This window comes from Lampetra fluviatilis, chromosome 1 (assembly GCF_964198595.1).
Source record: "Lampetra fluviatilis chromosome 1, kcLamFluv1.1, whole genome shotgun sequence".
Taxonomy (NCBI): Eukaryota; Metazoa; Chordata; class Hyperoartia; order Petromyzontiformes; family Petromyzontidae; genus Lampetra; species Lampetra fluviatilis.
In genome coordinates this window covers 40,587,589-40,601,302 of record NC_136275.1, presented here as the reverse complement: position 1 = coordinate 40,601,302, position 13,714 = coordinate 40,587,589, and the positions used below count along the sequence as shown (strand labels likewise).

The 13,714-nt window shown below is 48.6% G+C and overlaps 1 protein-coding gene across 9 annotated transcripts; it reads left to right on the top strand.

Annotated features, from left to right (window-relative positions):
• Positions 1 to 214: 214 nt before the first annotated feature.
• On the top strand, positions 215 to 12,754 carry PRPSAP2 (phosphoribosyl pyrophosphate synthetase associated protein 2). 9 transcript variants are annotated; one of them, XM_078862886.1, is made up of 13 exons: positions 215 to 348; positions 881 to 1,021; positions 5,652 to 5,704; positions 5,833 to 5,899; positions 6,208 to 6,380; positions 6,536 to 6,651; positions 6,914 to 6,969; positions 7,899 to 8,056; positions 8,386 to 8,424; positions 9,848 to 9,918; positions 10,266 to 10,412; positions 11,709 to 11,820; positions 12,145 to 12,754. In XM_078862886.1, the coding sequence occupies exons 2-13, from the start codon at positions 939 to 941 to the stop codon at positions 12,198 to 12,200; spliced, it is 1,131 nt and encodes a 376-aa protein (XP_078719012.1). In that variant the 5' UTR covers positions 215 to 348; positions 881 to 938; the 3' UTR covers positions 12,201 to 12,754. The 9 variants fall into 9 exon arrangements, with proteins under 9 accessions (XP_078719012.1, XP_078719005.1, XP_078719057.1 ...); XM_078862879.1 differs by having other exon boundaries at positions 251 to 348; positions 878 to 1,021; XM_078862912.1 differs by having other exon boundaries at positions 290 to 666.
• The last annotated feature ends 960 nt before the right edge of the window (positions 12,755 to 13,714 follow it).

Genomic DNA, 13,714 nt, shown 5'->3' with positions numbered 1-13,714 from the left:
CTCCGCCAGGCTGCGTGACGTCACTAGCTCTGTGAGGGTGCGTGACGTCACCGGCTCCTTGTGAGGGGGAAGTGTCGTTCTAGATTTGAAGCTTTCGTGACTGCAAGGATTCATACTCTTATGTTTTTTAGGTAAAGTCCCGTGACTTTACCGAAAAAACCTAAGAGTATGGGAAGTGTCGTCACATTTTCTTTGAGGGTACGTGACGTCATCTGCTCCGTTAGGGTGGGGTGAAGTGACGTCGTCGGCTTCGTATTTAACGGAAGTGACGTCGCGTAACCCTTCAGGTCGCGGCCTGGCGGGAGAGCTGAGGGTGACGCCGCTGCCATTGGATGTTTGTTTGCTGAGGTGGGAGCCTCTGCGCCTGATTACTCGTCTCCTGTTGCGCCTGTTTACTCGTCTCCTGTTGCGTGTGTTTACTCGTCTCCTGTTGCGTGTGTGTGTCTTTTTTTGGGAGGTAATCGCCATGCTTAGCGTACAGTAGCGGCTGTCGAGAACCCCGCAGAGGATTTGTGGCTGCGTGTTTTGGAGGTGGTTCAACAATCACCTTCATCACGGCCTAAACATCAACGTCGTCAGCATCGTTGTCAGCAGCATCGTCAGCATCGTCAGTGCCAGCAAGCTGCAGCATTACTCGCTTCAGCAGGCACAATCAGCGGCAGCACCGTGAGAAATCGCCATCAGCAACACTATCAGCAGTGCTACACACAGCAGCGGCAGCGTGACCATCACCAGTGGCAGATCATCTTCAACACCAGCAGTCGTAGCACCGTACTTAATAAAAACACAATTGTCATCGCTGTTCTTCTGTACAAAAGTGTAAACTATAATCAGCAGCATCGGTAGTGTATCATCATTATCGTCGTCGTCTTCACAGCAGCGTGTCGCCGTCATCACCATCAGCACCACCACCCCGGCAGGGAACAGTCGCCGCCGCCATGAACGTGTCGAAGGCCGACTGCATGCTCTTCTCGGCCAACTCCAACCCCGCCTGCGTGGAGCTGGCCCGCAAGATAGCCGAGTGAGTAGGCACCCTACCCGAGTGGCACTCACCACCAGCCCTCACTCACCACCAGCCCTCGCTCACCTCCAGCCCTCACTCACCACCAACCCTCACTCACCACCAGCCCTCACTCACCACCAGCCCTCATTCACCACCAGCCCTCACCACCAACCCTCACTCACCACCAGCCCTCACTCACCACCAGCCCTCGCTCACCTCCAGCCCTCACTCACCACCAGCCCTCACTCACCTCCAACCCTCACTCACCACCAGCCCTCATTCACCACCAGCCCTCACCACCAACCCTCACTCACCACCAGCCCTCGCTCACCACCAGCCCTCACTCACCACCAGCCCTCACTCACCACCAACCCTCACTCACCACCAGCCCTCACTCACCACCAACCCTCACTCACCACCAGCCCTCACTCACCACCAGCCCTCACTCACCTCCAGCCCTCACTCACCACCAGCCCTCGCTCACCACCAACCCTCACTCACCACCAACCCTCACTCACCACCAGCCCTCACTCACCACCAGCCCTCACTCACCACCAGCCCTCGCTCACCACCAGCCCTCGCTCACCTCCAGCCCTCACTCACCTCCAGCCCTCACTCACCTCCAGCCCTCGCTCACCTCCAACCCTCGCTCACCACCAGCCCTCACTCACCACCAGCCCTCGCTCACCTCCAACCCTCACTCACCACCAGCCCTCGCTCGCCACCAGCCCTCACTCACCACCAGCCCTCACTCACCACCAACCCTCGCTCACCTCCAACCCTCACTCACCACCAGCCCTCACTCACCACCAGCCCTCACTCACCACCAACCCTCACTCACCACCAACCCTCACTCACCACCAGCCCTCACTCACCACCAGCCCTCACTCACCTCCAACCCTCACTCACCACCAGCCCTCATTCACCACCAGCCCTCACTCACCACCAACCCTCACTCACCACCAGCCCTCGCTCACCACCAGCCCTCACTCACCACCAGCCCTCACTCACCACCAACCCTCACTCACCACCAGCCCTCACTCACCACCAACCCTCACTCACCACCAGCCCTCACTCACCACCAGCCCTCACTCACCACCAACCCTCACTCACCACCAGCCCTCGCTCACCACCAGCCCTCACTCACCACCAACCCTCACTCACCACCAGCCCTCACTCACCACCAGCCCTCACTCACCACCAGCCCTCGCTCACCACCAGCCCTCACTCACCTCCAGCCCTCACTCACCTCCAGCCCTCGCTCACCTCCAACCCTCGCTCACCACCAGCCCTCACTCACCACCAGCCCTCACTCACCACCAGCCCTCACTCACCACCAGCCCTCGCTCGCCACCAGCCCTCACTCACCACCAGCCCTCACTCACCACCAGCCCTCACTCACCTCCAGCCCTCACTCACCACCAGCCCTCGCTCACCACCAGCCCTCACTCACCACCAACCCTCACTCACCACCAGCCCTCACTCACCACCAGCCCTCACTCACCACCAACCCTCGCCACCAGCTCTCACTCGCCACCAACCCTCACTCACCACCAGCCCTCACTCACCACCAACCCTCACTCACCACCAGCCCTCACTCACCACCAACCCTCACTCACCACCAGCCCTCACTCACCACCAACCCTCACTCACCACCAGCCCTCGCTCACCACCAGCCCTCACTCACCACCAACCCTCACTCACCACCAGCCCTCACTCACCACCAGCCCTCGCTCACCACCAGCCCTCGCTCACCACCAGCCCTCACTCACCTCCAGCCCTCACTCACCTCCAGCCCTCGCTCACCTCCAACCCTCGCTCACCACCAGCCCTCGCTCACCACCAGCCCTCACTCACCACCAGCCCTCACTCACCACCAGCCCTCACTCACCACCAGCCCTCGCTCGCCACCAGCCCTCACTCACCACCAGCCCTCGCTCACCACCAGCCCTCACTCACCACCAACCCTCACTCACCACCAGCCCTCACTCACCACCAGCCCTCACTCACCACCAACCCTCGCCACCAGCTCTCACTCGCCACCAACCCTCACTCACCACCAGCCCTCACTCACCACCAGCCCTCACTCACCACCAACCCTCACTCACCACCAACCCTCACTCACCACCAGCCCTCACTCACCACCAACCTTCACTCACCACCAACCTTCACTCACCACCAGCCCTCACTCACCACCAGCCCTCACTCACCACCAGCCCTCACTCACCACCAGCCCTCACTCACCACCAGCCCTCACCCACCACCAGCCCTCACCCACCACCAACCCTCACTCACCACCAACCCTCACTCACCACCAGCTCTCACTCACCACCAGCTCTCACTCACCACCAGCCCTCACTCACCACCAGCCCTCACTCACCACCAGCCCTCACTCACCACCAGCCCTCACTCACCACCAGCCCTCACTCATCACCAGCCCTCACTCATCACCAGCCCTCACTCATCACCAGCCCTCACTCACCACCAGCCCTCACTCACCACCAACCCTCACTCACCTCCAGCCCTCACTCACCTCCAGCCCTCACTCACCTCCAACCCTCACTCACCACCAGCCCTCACTCACCACCAGCCCTCACTCAGCACCAGCCCTCACTCACCACCAGCCCTCACTCACCACCAGCCCTCACTCACCACCAGCCCTCACTCACCACCAGCCCTCACTCACCACCAGCCCTCACTCACCACCAGCCCTCACTCACCACCAGCCCTCACTCACCTCCAGCCCTCACTCACCTCCAACCCTCACTCACCACCAGCCTGGGGGATTGATGGAGGAGATATATTGCGGTGAAACTGGTGTTGAGGGGGGGTGTTGATAAAGTAGTGGTGAGACTGGGTGATTGGTGGAGCAAGGGAGAGTGGTGGTGAGACATTGGGAGTTGGAGGAGCATGGGAGGAGTGGTGAGATTGGGCTTGGAGGAGAATGGAAGTGTGGCACTTTCACGTTTCCCCCCCCCCCACCATCAGCAAATCGTACTGGCCACGACCCGCAAGGTGTATGTATGCATGTTCGTTGAACTTCTTTTGCACCACACGTAGCCAACCGTGCTAATCGGAGGTGCCGGGGGGAAGCTTTCCATCGAGCAGTTGGATTTCCATCTACACGATAAATAAAAAGCCCGAGGAATCTACAAGGGTGGGTAATTCGGAATTGTGCCTTTGTGAATGAAGAGCTGTGGCTCACAGCGTCACTGGGCTAAAATGTATTCGTGTGGAAAAACAGGACCCTGCGGGGTGGGCTGGTAGGAATAATACTTAGTACCGGTACAGGGATATCGACTGGGTATAGAGGAGTTAAAGAAAAAATTACTGTATTCTAGTGTTTAAAGTTTCGCCGTGAGGCGCCGGAAGCGACGGCCATCTTGTTTATTTCACAGATCGCAGGTGGAGCGGGCGGCCATCTTGTCGGACAGGGTCATGCCAAGTGTTTGCAGTAGGGGGCGATGTTGATACACGGACGGACGGACGGACGATATAATCTATTGGTGGTCTGGTCCACTTCTTTCCTACCAGTAACAGGACCCTGCGGGGTGGGCTGGTAGGAATAATACTAATACCGGTACAGGGATATCGACCGCGCACACACGCGCATAAACGTACACACACACACGCACACACACCGCACGCACACACACATACATGCACGCACGCACACGTAATGAAGTTGTGTTGCTACGCTTCCAGTTCGCCGTGAATAACGATCCGAAGCCCAATAGTGCCCATTCATCACGCCGCTCGAGTGGGCCGGACACGCACACACGCACGCACACACACGCACACAGTCACACATATACACACACGCACGCACACACAGACACGCACACACACGCACACACACGCGCATACACACGCACACACACGCACGCACGCAAACACACACGCACACACACACGCGCAGGGGGAGCGGGCGGCCATCTTGTCGGACGGACGGACAAACGGACGCGGACGGAGGGACGGACGGACAAACGGTCGGACGATATAATCTATTGGTGGTCTGGTCCACTTCGTTCCTACCAGTATAACGCCTGCTTCACTGGGGAGGCAGCCTTTGCCTGGGGTCGTTAACTCTTGTTTATTTATGGAAGGAGTGTCCGATTCTTTGGAAACACGTGATTGGAGTTTTATGGCAGACGAACTCGTGACCGAGACAGGCCTGCCTCGATGCATCCAGTTGTGAAGTTTTTTTATGTAATCGATGGAACGGGTTCCCAGAGCTGTCCTAGGTTGAAGTGCTTAGCTCCTGCCAGAGTGGTAAAGCCACCGACTGTGATTTGTAGAAACACAAAGTTCAGCTAGGTCGACATCGCCTGCTTTTTGAGAAAAGCATCTGTGACTAAATAAAAGCAACAACGAGTGACTTTGCTGAAATAAAAAATGCACTAGTCTAGAACAAATATTTTGGAGTTTGAGATTCATGGGGAGTGTGTGTACATAAGCAGCACGAGATAGGGGTTATCACACGAATTCTCCATCCAAACTCTGCATTGAAATTCCGAGTTATGAATGTAATGATTAAAAATAAATGGCCACTGCTATTGACTCTCCTTGTCTTATATATGTCGGTTGTTACAAAGTTTGTGCAAAATGTTGAAGAGAATAAACGTGTTTTTGTGTACTTTAATTTCAGACGTCTGAGCACTGATCTGGGAAAAGCTCAGGTCTACCAGGAGCCAAACAGAGGTGGTGATACCATGCCATTCATTATACCGCCCGCATTCATATAATGTTCAGGTTTTTTTATGTAAAGGTGTTTTTCGTATAATCATCTTTTGTAATGCATTGGCATCCTTAATGCTGTTGTGTTACAGAGACGAGAGTGCACATCCAGCAGTCCGTGCGAGGAAAGGATGTGTTCATTATTCAAACGTGCCCAAGGTAACAAGTATATTTAGATATTGATTATATAACCTAGCCCGCAAGGCAATCAGAACCTTTGTGCATTGCGAGATTTTTTTATTTGACCTTATACATTTTTTCCATGACAAATAGTATGTTTTTGGTTGTGTGTTCTGTTAATGGAACTCACTGCTGCTTCGTAAATGTTCATGACGATGGTATTTTTTTACCATTTAACTGAAATATAATGATAGGTTTGTGAGTGGTATATTTTCAAAAACGCTTTAACGCTCTTTCATTGTTTATGTAGATGTTTTGGCACCTCTTTTCTGTTTTGTTATCCCAAGGGATGTGAACACAGCGGTGATGGAGTTGCTGATCATGACGTATGCGTGCAAGACGTCGGCAGCGCGCAACATTATTGGCGTAGTGCCCTACTTCCCTTACAGCAAGCATTCCAAAATGCGCAAACGCGGCTCCATAGTCTGCAAGCTGCTCGCATCCATGCTGTGCAAAGCAGGTTAGAGCTGGAGAATAATTGACTGATCAAAGCAACACTTGGCAACACTTGGCACAACCACCAATTATCGTGCAATTATTGTTCTACATAGCACAATTATTATTGTGCTTTTACTTGATGACTTATTTTGCAATTAAAGCCACATTTCGTTCCAGGCATGACACATCTGATCACAATGGACTTGCACCAGAAGGAGATACAAGGCTTCTTTAACATCCCAGTGGATAACCTGAGGGCATCACCTTTTCTGATTCAGTACATACAGGATGAGGTACGACCAACGACTCTTTAATTGCAACTATACTGCAGCATTAATTATAACCTTTGCAACCAGGTAGCAGCTCCTTGAAATGAGAAATCTAGCTTTCAAGTTTTAAATAAAACAAAATGCGTAGAAAGTCATTTGAAAACATATACACAGTTAAGAATAATATATAACTAATCTTCAGATATACAGAACATGATGAAGCAATATTTTTGAATGTATTATTTGTACTAATTTTTTTTGTATCAATTACTCATGCCGGTTGTAGATTCCAGACTACAGAAATGCAGTCATTGTGGCAAAGTCGCCTTCTTCTGCCAAAAGGTCAGCTGCCTTTTTGCGATGCTTTCAGACTCTGCTCCTAGTGATTGTGCTCGTACAGATAACTCGTGTTATTCGTGGTCAGATTTGTCAGGGTTGAAGATTAGCAATACATAACATATCTCGATGTCTGCTAGTTTAATTATGAGCTCATTGAGATTCATTGACCGATGCACACATGACTCCAAATGTGTTGGAAAATTAACCAATTACCTTGAGACGCAAGAAAAACAGACAAGTCATTGCGGGGAAATATGGTCAAACAACTGGCAACTTTTAAGGTGTGGAGAGGCCTTCATCCAGCAGTGGATTTATAGAGGGCTGTCCATGATAATTATCAAACAAATAATATTCTAGTATCCTAACTTACATACCTGTAAGTTTACTAAATCCCCCACCTCTGCATGTGTTGTGATCGAAACGTCGTAGTTTTTATTTTTTTACTTACTTTTATTTTTTTCTATCTACGTGACTTTACAGAAAGATCCAAAGAATATGCATCTTTGCATTTTTCAGAATCAGCTATAAAGCTCTTTCACAGATGTCCAGTAGGGGTGGATAAGAACGTTACAACAACAATACAAAAACATGAAGGGAGTGAAAAGTACAATAATGGTAAACAATCACCCAAGCACTTACAAATTAAACTAAACCGTTCCCATCCTACCAGGCCAAAGTCCAATGGGGTATTAACTTATTTTTCAGAAGCGACCTGGCCACAAACGATTGCTCAACAAAAGCAGAATCATTTGGGCATTTACAGCAGCAAAATAATCTAAACAATCTCAGAAGCATGTTTTATAAATCTGGAGGGGAGAAAACCAGAGGACCCGGATAATCAAGAGCTGCCTGTCCCACGCACATCAACTTGGGGTAGGCAGTGCGTGTTGGGGCGGATGTTTAAACGTCCGTGTGTGTACCTGGCGAGACAGGGCTCAGTCGTTTGCAGAGCGGCTGCGTCTCGCCATGGCCGTGATCCACGGGGAGGCGCAGGATGCCGAGTCAGACATGGACGACGGGCGGCACTCGCCACCGCCCATTGTCATGAAGAACTCGAGCTCTGCCATCCACCCCGTCCTGGAGCTTCCGCGTAAGGCACTTGCAACGCAGTGGCGGCGGTGGCGGCGGCGAACGAACGCCGGCTGCTAACGAACACTGCTAATGGAGAAGGAGGAGGCGCGCGTGCGTGTGTGTTCATTTGCATTTTTTTAATTTCTAACATGCAACCGTTTTAAAAAATGATGTGCCATTAACGATAACAGTTTTGTTGCTGACTTTCCTTTCGCGTAAGGTGGGATTGTTGCAAGTATAACTCCGGAGTGTTCGACAGTTTTAAAACAAATGTAAAAGCCTACAACTTCGTGCGTCCATCTCGAAGGAAGGACATCTACTCACATTTTTGCTGTGTCCGTATGTCAGGAAAACCGTCAAGTTCATACCCAGGACTAGAGCTGCCAAGTACGCCCATTTGTTTGCCTGCCCCGCATTCATTGAAGCCTTTTTGTTGCACCGAGATCAACACATGGAGAAAACGCTGATACTGTTACAATGGGCTCTTTTATTTTTTCCTATCTTCCAGAGATTTGAATTGATTTATTGGTGGAAAGGTGTGGGGGAAAAAACTGTGTGTGGCATGTAGAGTTTGCTATACTTGCATTGTGGTGGTGGTTTACGACTGGTTACCATTTACATCATTCAAATAATTGCCATTCCTTTAAATCATTTGAACCCTTAATTTTCTTCCTGCATGGCTTGCAATTGGACGTTTTGCAAACAAATCTGAGCTTGAATTGCATATATTGTAAGAGAGTTTTGCCTCATTCAGAAATTATGAATGTCTTTCTGCAAATCAAAATTAAATATACAATATAAAAGCAAAGGGCAGTTGTCAAAACCCACACATTTCATTGTTGCAGACAACATTTTAGAATGCGCTCATTGTCAGACCTGTTCCATGCTGGCTAAACTAGACATGAACTCAATTCAGTACACTTGAAGTAAAGTATTTGATTTTTGGTAATGTTAAACTTTACAGTTTTTTTTTTTAAACTGGAAGAATTAAATATAACTTTTTTATGTGGTTCAACACAAGGCATATGTTACATTATTGTTGCATCCTTTTTATTTTTGGAAATCTGGTTTAATCCTGAAAGCATGCTCATTTGCATTTACCGTCCCCACAAAATTCCATTCAGGATTTCGGTACCGAGTGCATGTACAGCTCGCAGCAAATGCGCGATGAATTGAGCTAGTTTCCCTGCACTTGAACGTTCGCATTCTGTAGAACCTGAGTATTCCATTATCCCATGATGACATAGTGCAGGTTTTGCCAACGCCTTGCCTGTGTGTTCCATGATTATTGGTCGACTGGGTAAGCATGGCGCAAACTTTCTCCAAAGTGTGAGTGCTCCGTTCCAATGCCACATATAGGGGTGGGGCCATGTGCAAAGACACCTGACTGTCCGTAAGAGAAAAACACTTTAATTGGCATAATCCTAACTCAATTCAAGTATCTTACGGTTATTATTAACCAAATTTACAAAAAAATGTAGCGTTCTTTGCTCTTGTGCTCTTTGTATAAAATTAGAGGCAGATTAATAGTTAAATTAAAAAAAGTAGGTTTATTTGTACACATCCCAGTTAATTTAATGTCAGCACAATGGACCCACTCCTGTACTGGATGTGATCTCTCACAATGCAGAAACTGCACTGCTTACCTGGTGTAATGATTTAATATAAGTTAAAATGGTTGCCAGTGCCTTTTTCCATGTCTCTTGGATGCCACAGTTATTGTGATAGTTGCATGGAGCTTGTAGACACCCACTGAGGCTGCTGTCCAAAGTCCTGCGTTAATGCCATCTGCCCAATACATTTACCGCAGTAATGATGCCCAAGGAGAAGCCACCCATTACGGTTGTGGGAGATGTTGGTGGAAGAATTGCAATTATTGTGGTAAGTGCCATGCAGTGAACGTTTAACAAACCTGCATATGTCATTGTTCGTACGTGCATTGAATGCTTACAGGCATACATTAATGCAGTTTCGGCTCGATGCTTTCATGTGTTTTCTAAACACTTAGTCATTAAGCAAGTTTCAGTTTTTGTAGTTGCCTTCAACACTACCTGCTCGAATGTTATTCAGCTTTTGGTCAACTTTGTAGTTGAAGCAATGAAGGCAATATTTTGTATTGTTTTGCGCCACCTGAGCAAAACTTGCTGTACTGCAGATTCCATATAATTTGTTTTACTTTTACTCCCAGCAAAGTAATGCAGCTGCATTCCATCTCACTATTTTGGCAGGACGACATCATTGATGATGTGCACAGCTTCGTGATGGCTGCCGAGACCCTGAAGGAACGGGGTGCCTACAAGATCTACGTAATGGCCACTCACGGCCTGCTCTCGTCGGACGCTCCTCGGCTCATTGAAGAATCTCCCATTCACGAGGTCCTCACTGCATGCAGGCTGCACTTGGCGGGGCGGCAGGGTAGTTAACAGCGGCCCAAGTTGAACCAAAGTGCTGTTACTTAACCGGCAACTTTAAATACGTTCATGGTCTTACCCCACCATATCTTTCCACTGTTGTATCCTATGTTCCTTCTCGCCCTTTACGCCCTCCTCACTCTTTGCTGTCTCTCTCTGTTCCTGCTCCTCCTCCTTGTGCTCAATTTACGCTCTCTCTCTCTCCTCGCCCCCCTTCACTGGAACAAATTTCACCCCCCCTCACTCGTTTCCGCTCCTCACTCAAAACTCACTTATTTTCCCAAGCTCACCCCACGACCCCCCCTTAATCTCCCTCTCATAACCACCATCGGTACTGTGCCCTCTTCATATTCTCATTCAATCATTAACCCCATTCATTCAATCCCTTCGTCATCATTTACTGTCGTGAATTTTGCTTTCACGGAATTCACGCATCGCAGAGTTGCCCCGATTGCTTCCTCTCATGTATTTCATTCGCCTAATCCCCATTACATTCGTACGTACCGTTGTTAATTTTTCGTAAAGTGCCTTAGTGAAGGAGCTGTATAAATTATGTTCAGATAAGATAAGAGCCACTGCTGCGTGCAATTCGGTCACAGAGCGCTTCAAGCCTGAAGCAGCTGCTGCCAGTGTGCAGGAAGTGACAGAGGAATGAGGCCATGCTGATGATCTCAAATTAATTTACTTAGCATGATAATTATTTGGGAAATGTGGAATTGTAACTCTTGTTGTCTGTGGTAATAGCTATTGTATGTCTGTTTTTTCATTTTCCCCATGTGAGGAAAAAGGTACTCGAAATGCTCGTGTGCAGTGCCACCGAACTTTGTAATTCAAAGCCAACACTTTATGTAATTGATGATAAAATACACTGCAAAATATCAACAGAATGCGTATAGTCGAGAAACAGATTTAACAATACACCTTCGATCATCACGGTTGGCTACGTATGGTACGAACAAAGTTCAACATCCACAAATATGTGCTCACAAACAGCAGGAAGGCACAACTCCCATCATGTCTTGCATGCATGTCATGTGACCACAACACCCTCGGCTTTGTCTAGACCACCAGCTATACAGCTGAATGTGTGGCCGTATTATTGATTAGGTAACAAACTCAAAGAGTTGAAACATATGGCCATCTCAGCAGACTGAGCACACGTTTGTGTGTTGGTAACTCCACGTAGTAACTTTGTAGCGTATGTGTGTGCATTGCTTTATACTCAAGAGGTTGATGCTAATGGGATCTGTTAATGCACAGGTGGTGGTGACCAACACTATCCCACACGAGGTGCAAAAGCTGCAGTGCCACAAGATCAAAACGGTGGATATCAGCATGATCGTGTCCGAGGCCATCCGTCGCATCCACAACGGCGAGTCCATGTCCTACCTCTTCCGCAACATTGGCGTCGATGACTAGGCGCACCGCGGTGGAGCGACCTGCTGGGCCTCTATCCACCTGCCTTGAATGCTTGCAATGTCATTGAAGTTGCATCATGCCCTCTGGGAGATGGCTGCATGGGTGATCATTTCTGTGGTTTGTGCCTGGTGGTCCCCAACTGAAGTGTGCGCTATTTTCCAAGGTTATTCCTTTTATTTTCTAGTTTCCAGCATTCTTTTGCTGCCTTGATTTGTAAACCCATGCTGTAGGTTCCATGTGTGTACAGCATTTAATGCTGCTTTTCACGTTTTGGCAGATCAATCACCACAGTTCTCTCCTTCTTCCGGATTGGGACAGCAGGGCATACACTAAACCCTGGGAGCATCTTGTTCACCACAGCTTAGCAGTCTTGAGAACACTTCATGTCCAATACACCTGCTACAACTTAAAAGTTGCTTGTCTTGTATTTAGAAGTGGAGTTTTTATCTGTGATTATCTGGTGGACCATAAAGGCTGGCAGGGTGCACTTAATGTATGCCATTAAATTTTTGCCATGGGAATATTAAATAAAATAAAAATTTACTCAACAGAAATGGCCTACTAGTTTGTCACAGACGTTTTTAGTTTTAAAGTGGAGATTCTGAATGCTGTGTAGTTTTGACATGAAGATAAATGAACAAAACCGTGTTTTACAACTCAGCACTTGTGGGCATTATAAGGGAAAGTTTGATACAAAATTACGAATTCCTTACCTTATTGCAATTGTGTTCACATGGTAACATTGACGCTGGATAACATTCTTGTAATGTGTGAAGGATATCCACATTCCTGCCCCTTCTCTTTTACAGTTGAAATAATGTTTCCACTTATCATATATGAACTGTAGGTGTCATCGCTTTTTCTTGATTAAAAATGTACAAAGCTCAGCGTCACGTAGTATTGTTTCTTTTGTTAATTGAAATGTATGCAACAAGCATGTGAAATGTATGCAACAAGCATGCGAAAGTGTCTGATGTGATGTCAATAAAACATTTCCCCAAACACTCCTGTGTATTTCCTCTTGAGATTTGTTCATTGAACAATATTGGAACTGCGTAATCTGCAAATGTTGGCTTAAACGTTGGGAGCCAGTTTATCCGAGTTGCCTGTCTTGGACAGCTTTCTCGATCCAATCCCCATCATCCTCTCTGATCGTGCATTTTTCAGTTTGGCATAAGCCCATTTAAGTTGTCGATCATCGGCACCTTCCTATCGACACTGCGGGGTCTTTTTAGTCCTATGGGCCAGGTCAAATTTTGGTAGCACATCTTAAGGAAGCAATCCACCTCTTCATGGAGCTATCATTTGTGGTCAGGTCGCTTCTGAAAAAGAGCTACATAGCTCAGTGGGCCTTACCTGGTAAAATAGATAAATTACCTTAAAGTGAAAATCTTGAACTGCCCCGTGTCATGGTTTTTTCTGCATTAATTTCCAAACGTTCAATGGACTTAATCAAATTCACGTTTTCTCTGACCACCGTGACCTGGCACGCCACGATGCTGGGTTTCGTTGAGCCAGAGAGCTCAGAATCTCATCACTCGCGAAACCCAACCCTGACCTCTCGACCCCTGGCCACGTGGGTTGGGTGGCAGTAAGGCCGTCTCGTTTTGTGCGGGGCGCTGCTGTAGGGAGGGGAAAATAAACGAGTCAAAGGGCGTCGGCTGTCAAGTATATTTAATTAATGCAAGTAGTAATACGGAAATAATGATAACGTGTTTTAAATTAAATCCGCGTCAAACTGGGCACTGCTGAGAAATGCGCTTCCCAACACGTTCCACTGCGGCGTAATAATACAGAAGCACCCGTCAAACCCAACCTCGACTAGATGAACGACACCAACAACAACG

Bases quoted from the DNA above. Each gene is read 5' to 3' on its own strand.
- PRPSAP2 (XM_078862886.1), top strand. From the start codon at position 939: ATGAACGTGTCGAAGGCCGACTGCATGCTCTTCTCGGCCAACTCCAAC. The intron at 1,022-5,651 runs GTGAGTAGGCAC...CTTTAATTTCAG, and splicing joins CTGGCCCGCAAGATAGCCGA to ACGTCTGAGCACTGATCTGG. The intron at 6,970-7,898 runs GTCAGCTGCCTT...CTGGCGAGACAG, and splicing joins TCGCCTTCTTCTGCCAAAAG to GGCTCAGTCGTTTGCAGAGC.